The sequence below is a fragment of the Salmo salar genome, chromosome ssa20 (assembly GCF_905237065.1).
Source record: "Salmo salar chromosome ssa20, Ssal_v3.1, whole genome shotgun sequence".
Lineage (NCBI taxonomy): Eukaryota > Metazoa > Chordata > Actinopteri > Salmoniformes > Salmonidae > Salmo > Salmo salar.
In genome coordinates this window covers 70,850,306-70,862,665 of record NC_059461.1, presented here as the reverse complement: position 1 = coordinate 70,862,665, position 12,360 = coordinate 70,850,306, and the positions used below count along the sequence as shown (strand labels likewise).

Sequence of the window (12,360 nt, the reverse complement as noted above, 5' to 3'; positions counted from 1 at the left end):
ACTCCCAGGACTTCTACTTCAACAACAAATGTTGTTTTGGTTCCAAACAATCCATAGTTATATTGAAATAGCTCCGTTTTGTTCGTGCGTTCTGGTCACAATCCGAAGGGTGACGTGTGAGCGCATTTCGTGACAAAGAATTTCATTACCGTACTTGGAAGCATGTCAAACGCTGTTTAAAATCAATTTTTATGCGATTTTTCTCGTAAAATAGCGATAATATTCCAACCGGGCGACGTTGTATTCATTCAAAGAGAGAAAGAAAAACATGGCAAATTCACATGAACGCGCATCTCCAGTGTCACTGTTCTCAGCCTGACCACTCACAAAATCTCCTGCTGTTTTTCGCCCAGAGACTGGAGTGATGTCATTCCACTTTCTGGCGCCTTCTGAGAGCCTTAGAAAATGTCACGTTACAGCACAGATGCTGTATTTTCGATAGAGATGCCACAGAAGGAGAACAAATTGTCAGACAGGGCACTTCCTGTATGGAATCTTCTCAGGTTTTGGCCTGCCATATGAGTTCTGTTATACTCACAGACACCATTCAAACAGTTTTAGAAACGTTAGAGTGTTTTCTATCCAAATCCACTAATTATATGCATATTCTCGTTTCTGGGCAAGAGTAGTAACAAGTTTAAATCGGGTACGTTTTTTATCCGGCCGTGCAAATACTGCCCCCTAGCCCCAACAGGTTTAATCCATTCTCTCCCTATCTTCTGAATCACGCTTGTAACGTCAGGCTACAGCTATGCTTCGGAGGGTCGGCTACACACACACACACTAGCAAAGATTTTCAGCTGGAAGGAAAACACTGGAAGAAGTTTCTGATCGACAGAGGGAGGGCTTTGCATAGGTGCTTTCTCGTGTTTTTTTGTGGGACCAGAACAAAATAACCATAACATAAAAGAATGTTATTAACTGGTTCTCATGCTTTTAAAATAACAGTTCTGTTCCAGAACAGTAGAGATCACTTTTCTACCCGGTTCTGATTCTGTTGCTGGAAAATATGTAGTTATTTTCCGGTTTTCGGTTCTGTTCCCTAGACTGGTTCCAACCAGTTGATTTATGGCACCCTGTGTACTAGTGTTGGTTCAAGAGCGAGAGCTCACCCAGGCCCAGACCCAAGGGAGACCCAGGCTACTCAGCTGAAAATGACACCATGGTGCTCAATTATTCATGGTACAGTGTAGAGATGATTTAGCCAACTTGCAGTGTGTGTGTGTGTGTGTGTGTGTGTGTGTGTGTGTGTGTGTGTGTGTGTGTGTGTGTGCATGCACCCATGTGTGCGTGTAATGTAGTTTCAATATAAAATGCAATCTACTGGATTTCTTTAAACTGGATTGACCGTGCTTCCCTAAGAAGGGGTTTTGCTTCCATGTTTTGAAGACTTGAACCCAGACCTCACAGAACAGCGCAAACTGGCTCTAACCAGAATAGAAAGAGGAGTGGGAGGCCCCTGTGCACAACTGAGCAAGAGGACAACTACATTAGAGTGTCTAGTTTGAGAAACAGACACCTCAACTGGCAGCTTCATTAAATAGTACCTGCAAAACACCAATTTCAATGTCAACAGCGAAGAGGCGACTCCAGGATGCTGGCCTTCTAGGCGGAGTTCCTCTGTCCAGTGTCTGTGTTCTTTTGCCCATCTTAATGTTTTCTTTTTATTGGCCAGTCTGAGATATGGCTTTTTCTTTGCAACTCCGCCTAGAAGGCCAGCATCACGTAGTTGCCTCTTCACTGTTGACGTTGAGACTGGTGTTTTGAGGGTACTATTTAATGAAGCTGCCAGTTGAGGACTCGTGAGGCATCTTTATCTCAAACTAGACACTCTAATGTACTTGTCCTCTTGCTCAGTTGTGCACTCCTCTTTCTATTCTGGTTAGATCCAGTTTGCTCTGTTCTGTGAAGGGAGTAGTACACAGCGTTGTACGATATCTTCAGTTATTGGCAATTTCTCGCATGGAATAGCCTTCAGCTCTCAGAACAAGAATAGATTGATGAGTTTCAGAAGAAAGTTCTTTGTTTCTGGCCATTTTGAGCCTGTTATCGAACCCACAAATGCTGATGCTCAAGAGACCCAACTAGCCTAAAGTTTGCCAGTTGTATTGCTTCTTTAATCAGAACAACAGTTTTCAGCTGTGCTAACATAATTGCAAAAGGGTTTTCTAATGATCAATTAGCCTTTTAAAATGATAAACTCGGATTAACTAACTCAATGTGTCATTGGAACACAGGAGTGATGGTTGCTGATAATGGGCCTCTGTACAAGCAGAGGACCATAGTCCCTATGCCCAAGAACATGAAGGCAACCTGCCTAAATGAGTACAGAACCGTAGCACTCACATCCGTAGCCATGAAGTGCTTTGAAAGGCTGGTAATGGCTCACATCAACACCATTGTCCCAGAAATCCTAGACTCACTCCATTTGCATACCACCCAAACAGATCCACAGATGATGCAATCTCTATTGCACTCCACACTGCCCTTTCCCACCTGGACAAAAGGAACACCTATGTGAGAATGCTATTCATTGGCTACAGCTCAGCGTTCAACACCATAGTACCCTCAAAGTGCATCACTAAGCTAAGGATCCTGGGACTAAACACCTCCCTCGGTAACTGGATCCTGGACTTCCTGACGGGCCGCCCCCATGTGGTGAGGGTAGGTAGCAACACATCTGCCACGTTGATCCTCAACACTGGAGCCCCGCAGGGGTACGTGCTCAGTCCCCTCCTGTACTCCCTGTTCACCCACGACTGCATGGCCAGGCACGACACCAACACCATCATTACGTTTGCAGATGACACAACAGTGGTAGGCCTGATCACTGACAACGACAAGACAGCCTATAGGGCAGGAGGTCAAAGACCTGGCCGGGTGGTGCCAGAATAACAACTTATCCCTCAACATAACCAAGACTAAGGAGATGATTGTGGACTACAGGAAAAGGAGGACCGAGCACGCCCCCATTCTCATCGACAGGGCTGTAGTGGAGCAGGTTGAGAGCTTCAAGTTCCTTGTTGTCCACATCACCAACAAACTATCATGATCCAAACACACCAAGACAGTCGTGAAGAGGGCACAACAAAGCTTATTCCCCCTCAGGAAACTAAAAAGATTTGGCATGGGTCCTCAGATCCTCAAAAGGTTCTACAGCTGCAACATCGAGAGCATCCTGACTAGTTGCATCACTGCCTGGCACGGCAATTGCTCGGCCTCCGACCGCAAGGTACTACAGAGGGTAGTGCATACGGCCCAGTACATCACTGAGCCTGAGCTGCCTGCCATCCAGGATCTCTACACTAGGCGGTGTCAGAGGAAGGCCCTAAAAATTGTCAAAGACCCCAGCCACCCCAGTCATAGACTGTTCTCTCTACTACCGCATGGCAAGCGGTACCGGAGTGCCAAGTCTAGGACAAAAAGGCTTCTCAACAGTTTTTACCCCCAAGCCAACAGGTAATCAAATGGCGACCTGGACAATTTGCATTGTCCCCCCCCCAACCCCTCCTTTACACTGCTGCTACTCTCTGTTCATCATATATGCATAGTCACTTTAACCATACCTACATGTACATACTACCTCAATCAGCCTGACTAACCGGTGTCTGTATGTAGCCTCGCTACTTTTATAGTCTCGCTACTGTTATTTTTCACTGCCTTTTTGCTGTTGTTTTTATTTCTTTACTTACCTATTGTTCACCTAATACCTTTTTTGCACTGTTGGTTAGAGCCTGTAAGTAAGCATTTCACTGTAAGGTCTACACCTGTTGTATTCGGCGCACGTAACAAATAAACTTTGATTTGATTTGTACGCCAATGTAGATATTCCTTTAAAAATCTGCCGTTTCCAGCTACAATAGTCATTTACAACATTAACAATGTCTACACTGTATTTCGGATCAATTTGATGTTTTTTTTATGGACAAAAAATGTGCTTTTCTTTCAAAAACAAGGACATTTCTAAGTGACCCAAAACTTTTGAATGGTAGTATATATATATATATATATATATATATATATATATATATATATATATATATATATATACTAGCATTGTGAAGAGAGGAACCATTCCAGGCTCCTGGTAGGCTACTGTAGGATGACAGGCTCCTGGTAGGCTACTGTAGGATGACAGGCTCCTGGTAGGCTGCTGTAGGATGACAGCCTCCTGGTAGGCTGCGTTAGGATGAAAGGCTCTTGGTAGGGTGCAGTAGGATGACAGGCTCCTGGTAGGATGACAGGCCTCTGGTAGGCTGCTGTAGGAAGAAAGGCTCTTGGTAGTCTGCAGTAGGATGACAGGCTCCTGGAGTGCTCTAGATTACATCTGAAGGTGCATAAGCAGGAGGGGAGATCCATTTAATTACCCACACTTGACATAGGCCATCATATAGGCTCATTAAAAAAGCTAAATAATTAATATTTACTAATTTGATGAGGAGGAGTAGAAACCATTGAAATAAGCAATCACAGAGAATCTCTTTGGGCTTCACTGCCATGTGTTTTCAGAAGGGACTCTTATCAAAACCTACAGCATGTTACAGTGCTACGCTTCACTGCTTAAAACAGTTTGGGGATATTATCTTTCCTGTGTGACACAAAATGTACCTGGTATGTATGTGCTCTGTGTGTGTTGTTCCAGGCTCCTATTCTGAGGATGGGATGTCCGTCACACAGAGGGGGCAGTCTGAGAATGGTGGCCCCAGCCCGTACCCCACCACACGGGACACTGACAGAGAGGTCTCCCTAGTGACAACCGCCCCGACCCTGAACGCCCACAACCACCACCCTCTCTGCAAGGGCTTCCTCTTACAGGAGTCCCTCCAAGGACAGGGGCATTTCTTTGAGGACAGTGGGGGTGTGGAGACCCACCCCGCTATGCCATCCTCAGGTCCCCACTTTGCCAGGGACACCTCCTCCACTCACACGGTGCCACACAAGGACGCGCTAGTTTTCTCCGATGTTGCCACTACCACTGTGGCAACAGCCACGTCACCGTTGGCAACAAAGGGCAGCGTTGCTCCAGAGGGTCGTGTCCCTGTGAATCAGAGAGTGGCGTTGACCAATGGCAGGGGATGGAGAACAGAGGAGGAAGCTGATGCCATGGATACCCTGACCACTCCTGTCATGCACACCTCCGCTCCCTCTCCCCGCTCAAACACCCCCAACATGGCTGCTCCTATGGGTGACAGGTACTCTGAGGTCCCCACTGCATCCACCATGACTCCCCCAGCATTGACCACTCTAGTGGAGAAGGATGCAGGGAAGTCAGAAGAACACAACATGAGCCACGCCAGTGATGGGATAGAGATTGGGACATCTGCAGTATCTGGTGCTGTGGATGAGGAGACCACTTCGACCACTATAACCACAACCACCATCATCACCACCATGCCCAACCCAGGTAATGTAACACAGCCAGGCTACACACGTGTAATGATCACCTACTCTTACCCAGAGACATCCAGATACAATATCCTGCAATACACCTAACACCAGTTTCCATGATTCCGTCTTCATTGTGAAGGTATAATGAACAGCAAGCTCAGATTCTCATTATGCAGTACTAGAGATAATCCTGGGCCTTGATGGGTTGTAAAGTGACTGTGTTTCACCATCTCCAACAGAGCAGCCCTGTGTCTGTCTGTTTGTCTGAGACACCAGTGTGCTCGCTCTCTCAATCCTCTCTGTTTGCAGCTCACATATCTAAACAACCAACGGGCTTAAATTAATTATAACATCAGTATTCCTGCTCCTCTCACACTCAATCAAGTGCTCCTGAAATGGAGTGGAGACCAGATTGCAAACATGAGATATGGAGACACATTTGTGTTATGGTGGGAGTGAAGAAGGAGAACTTTCAGCCTGGTCTCATAGACTAGACATAAAATAGTAAATGTAAATACAGGACACTAAAATTATTATGTTAGGTTTGGTATGGTTACATAAGACAGAAGGTTACTTAAGGCAAAAAACAAGAGGGTGATTGGTTGGGATGGATGGGTTGACATTTCACCTGAATGTCTAGTAACCCAAAGGTTGTGTGTTCGAATCTCATCGCTGACAACTTTAGCAGTTGAACTAATTAGCAACTTTGCAACTACTTACTACTTTTTATCTACTTTGTTAGCTAACCCTTCCCCTAACTTTAACCCTAACCCCTAACCCTAACCCCTGGCCAAGCAAACGTTAGCCACCTAGCTAACATTAACGTTAGCCATCTAGGTAATATTAGCCACAATAAATTGGAATTGGTATTGCAAATTCATAACATTATTGAGCGAATTGCAGTTCCTAACATATCATACAAATGGATGATGGACAACCACAAATGAATACATACTATACTGAATGTAACATATCATACTAAATGGAGGAAGACTGATTTACTTTTACTATGTTATATCTACCCCTGAGTCCAGGTTGGAATCTTAGGATGGAATGTTCCAGATGAAGGCTCTGCATAATTTGTGCTTTACCCACTGGGACCCCTTCATAACTAATGAAGGGCAGGATGGGGAAATCTCCCAATATATCAGAGAGAGAGAGAGACACCACCCACACCCCACACACCACACACCACACACCACACCACACACCACACACCACACCACACACACCACACCACACACACCACACCCCACACACACACCACCCACACACCACACCCCACACACCACACCCCACACACCACACCCCACACACCACACCCCACACACCACACACCACCCACACACCACACCCCACACACCACACACCACACCCCACACACCACACCACACCCCACACACCACACCCCACACACCACACCCCACACACCACACCCCACACACCACACACCACACCCCACACACCACACACACCACACCACACCCCACACACCACACACCACACCACACACCACACCACACACACCACACACCACACCACACACCACACACCACACACACACACACACCACACACCACACCACACACACCACACCCCACACACACACACACCACACACCACACCACACACACCACACCCCACACACCACACACCACACACACACACACACCACACACCACACCACACACACCACACCCCACACACACACACACCACACACCACACAACACACACCACCCCACACACCACACACCACCCACACACCACACCACACCACACACCACACCCCACACACCACACACCACACACACACATCACACCACACCACACAGCACATCACACTACACACCTCACACCACACACCACACCACACCACACACACCACACCCCACACACCACACACCACACACACACACACACCACACACCACACCACACACACCACACCCCACACACACACACACCACACACCACACAACACACACCACCCCACACACCACCCACACACCACACCACACACCACACCCCACACACCACACACCACACACACACATCACACCACACCACACACCACATCACACTACACACCTCACACCACACCACACCACACCACACCACACACACCACACCCCACACACCACACACCACACACACACACACCACACCACACACCACATACCACACACCACACCACACACCACACACCACATACCACATCACACACACCACACACCACACACACCACACCCCACACACCACACACCACACACCACACACACACACACCACACCACACACCACATACCACATCACACACACCACACACCACACCACACACCACACACACATACACCACACCACACACCACACCCCACACACCACACACCACACACACACACACACACACCACACCACACACATCACACACACCACACACACACACACACCACACCACACACAACATACCACATCACACACACCACACACCACACCACACACACCACACCCCACACACCACACACCACACACACACACACCACACATACCACATACCACATCACACACACCACACACCACACCACACACACCACACCCCACACCCCACACACCACACACACACACACCACACCACACCCCACACCCCACACCCCACACACCACACACACACACACACCACACCACACCACACACCACACCCCACACACCACACACCACACACACACCACACCACACACCACACTCCACACCCCACACACCACACACACACACACACACACACACACCACACCACACACCACATACCACATCACACACACCACACACCACACCACACACCACACACCACATACCACATCACACACCCCACACACCACACCACACCCCACACACCACACCCCACACACCACACCCCACACCCCACACACCACACACACCACACCACACCCCACACACCACACACCACACCACACACACACCACACACCACACACCACACACACACACCACACCACACACACCACACCCCACACACCACACACCACACCCCACACCCCACACACCACACACCACACACCACACACACACACACACCACACACCACACCACACACACCACACCCCACACACACACACACCACACACCACACCACACACACCACACCCCACACACCACACACCACACACACACACACACACACACACACACACCACACACCACACCCCACACACACACACACCACACACCACACAACACACACCACCCCACACACCACACACCACCCACACACCACACCACACACCACACCCCACACACCACACACCACACACACACATCACACCACACCACACACCACATCACACTACACACCTCACACCACACCACACACCACACCACACCACACACACCACACCCCACACACACACCACACACACACACACCACACCACACACCACATACCACATCACACACACCACACACCACACCACACACCACACACCACATACCACATCACACACACCACACACCACACACACCACACACCACACACACACACACCACACCACACACCACATACCACATCACACACACCACACACCACACCACACACCACACACACATACACCACACCACACACCACACCCCACACACACACACACACACACACACCACACCACACACATCACACACACCACACACACACACACACCACACCACACACCACATACCACATCACACACACCACACACCACACCACACACACCACACCCCACACACCACACACCACACACACACACACCACACATACCACATACCACATCACACACACCACACACCACACCACACACACCACACCACACACACCACACACCAAACACACCCACACACCACACCCCACACACCACACACACACACACACCACACCACACACCACACCCCACACCCCACACACCACACACACACACACCACACTCCACACCCCACACACCACACACACACAGACACACACCACACCACACACCACATACCACATCACACACACCACACACCACACCACACACCACACACCACATACCACATCACACACACCACACACCACACCACACCACACACACCACACCCCACACACCACACACCACACACACACACACCACACATACCACATCACACACACCACACACCACACCACACACCACACACCACATACCACATACCACATCACACACACCACACACCACACCACACACCGCACACCGCACCACACACCACACACCACACACCACACCACACCACACACCACACACCACACACCACACCACACCACACACCACACCACCACACACCACACCACACCACACCACACCACACCACACCACACACACCACCACACACACCACACCACACACCACACCACACACCACACCACACACCACACCACACCACACACCACACCACACACCACACCACGTTCCTACACACATACCTTTTTATTTATTTTATTGAATCTTTATTTAACTAGACAATTCAGTTAAGAACCAATTCTTATTCACAATGACGACCTACCAAAAGGTAAAAGGCCTCCTGGTGGTGGCTGGGATAAAAATAAAAAAAGTAAATATAAATATAGGACACAACATACATTACGACAAGAGAGACAACACAACACTACATAAAGAGAGACCTAAGACAACAACATAGCAAGGCATCAACACATGACAACACAGCATGGTAGCAACACAAAATGTGGTACAAACATTATTGGACACAGACAACAGCACAAAAGGCAAGAAGATAGAGACAACAATACATCACGCAAAGCAGCCACAACTGTCAGTAAGAATGTCCATGATTGAGTCTTTGAATGAAGAGATTGAGATAAAAGTGTCTAGTTGTGTTTGTGCAGCTCGTTCTGGTCGATAGCTGCAGCGAACTGAAAAGACGAGCGACCCAGGGAATTGTGTGCATTGGGGATCTATAACAGAATGTGACTGGCAGAACGAGTGTTGTATGTGGAGGATGAGGGCTACATATGAAGCACACACACAAGCACACAGTAACGTCCTGTTGTCATCCCTCTCTCTGGAGGAAACTCAAAGATAGAAATAAAAGAAGGCAGTCGAACAGAAAGACCTCAAGGCAACCAGAAAATAGTCTGTGGTCATTCCCTCCACCTGATCTGTCCCTCGAGCACACAACCAAAGAGGAGAGAAAGAGAGGGCCCCACACTATTAAAGTGGGGGGGCTGGTGTGAGTGAGAGAGAGAATGGGACCTGGGAGGGTTCTTTTGGAGTGAGGGGGTGTCTTACTTACTTAGACCCATCGCTCCTGTTGGGGCATAGGCCATCGACGAAACCTCTCCAACGCAATCTGCTCTGGGCAGTCTTCTCCAGATCGTTCCCCCCCATGCCGGTTAGTTAGGGGGTGTCACTGGTCCTCAATGTTTCGCTCACTGTATTTTCTGTCCTTGCAGGTCCCTGCATCTTCAACTTGACATCACCAGAGGGCTACATAGAGACGCCCCAGCCATCCATCTCTCATTACTACTCCTCTGTGGACTGCACCTACACCGTCACGGTCTACATGGGCTATGGAGTAGAGATACAGGTCAGACTGCCACTATTATTGCCAGAAGAGTCCTCATTGTGTCCATCAAAAGCAGTGATTGTCTATAAAAAGATGATAGATTAAACATGGCAACACACAAGACTGGCACATCCTGTCGAGAAATGACATTAGATATCCAAATGCAACATCCAAAATAGCCATTTGGCTCATTGGCAATAGCACACTAGTTCTTCAAAATGATGATGGCCACTCAGTCGCCAAGGTATTTACTGTCATTCCGCAGCGACTGACCTTTGGAAGCTGACACAGTGATTTGAACAGGGAATCTGCCTCCACCTGAACCGCCTCATTCACATGATTAACTCTCCAGCTAAACTTCCTGCTCTCATAAAATATACAATAGCCATTACCCCTCTGACCGTCCAGATGTTTGGCCTAATATATTTTGGATGAAAATGGATATGTACCACAAATCATTCTCAATGATGCATCCCAGCTGCTTCCTGTCTTCAGAGAAAGAGGAGAAAATGAGGAGGAGGAGGGTGGAGAGGTGAACATTCCTCCTCTCCTCTGTTCCTCCTCTCATTGCCTGCCTGCGCTTTCTATCACCCGGGACAGCAGCACATGTATTTATCCATCTTCTCTCTAATTGTCTTTAATTATTCTAAGTGATTTAGATTTAGATCTTCTTCTCTTCATCAATTACTTATGGATTATGTGTCCAGTCTTTTTGTTTGTCTACGGGACACTTTTAATGCCTTCCTGCTAAAATGTCTCCACAGATCCTCTTAACTTGATTAAAGAGACCTTACCCTCGGGTTGATTGACTAAATACTATGGGATTTAGACAATGTTTGGATCACGCCTTTACACCTGCTAAACCCCTCTACACCTAGTCCACACCACCCTCTACACCCACGTACATCCCGCTACACCCTTCTACACCCCTCTACACCATACAGCCCCTCTACACCACACTAAAGCTCACCACACTGTATCTACATCAATCTATACCCTTCTACATGCAATCTACACCACTCTATATCCATCTACACCCCTTTACACCCATCTACGGCTTTCTACACCTCTCTACACTCCTTACACCCCCAGCGCTCTATACCTCTCGACAACCGTCTACACATAGTCTACACCCATCTACACCCCCTAGACCCAACAGCCCTCTACACACCTCTACACCCCTCTACACCCCTCTACAGCCCCCTACACCCCTCTACAACCCTCTAAACCCCTCTACACCCAGTCTACACCCGTCTACAGCGTCTAAGCCCCCCTTCACCACAAACCCCCACACCCCTCTTCACCCCATACAGCCTACTACACCCCCAGCCCTCTACACCCCTTTACACCCCTCTATACCCCTTTACACCCCTTTCTAAACCCCCCTACACCC

The 12,360-nt window shown here is 48.5% G+C and overlaps 1 protein-coding gene across 2 annotated transcripts in view; it reads left to right on the top strand.

Moving 5' to 3' along the window:
- The window catches only part of LOC106581239 (seizure protein 6 homolog), a 209,775-nt gene that overhangs the window by 69,050 nt on the left and 128,365 nt on the right, over positions 1 to 12,360 (top strand). For both annotated transcript variants that reach the window (XM_045703872.1, XM_045703871.1), the window contains exons 2-3: positions 4,643 to 5,404; positions 10,855 to 10,988. In XM_045703872.1, the coding sequence (XP_045559828.1) occupies positions 4,643 to 5,404; positions 10,855 to 10,988 (896 nt within the window). The remainder of the gene's footprint in view (positions 1 to 4,642; positions 5,405 to 10,854; positions 10,989 to 12,360) is intronic.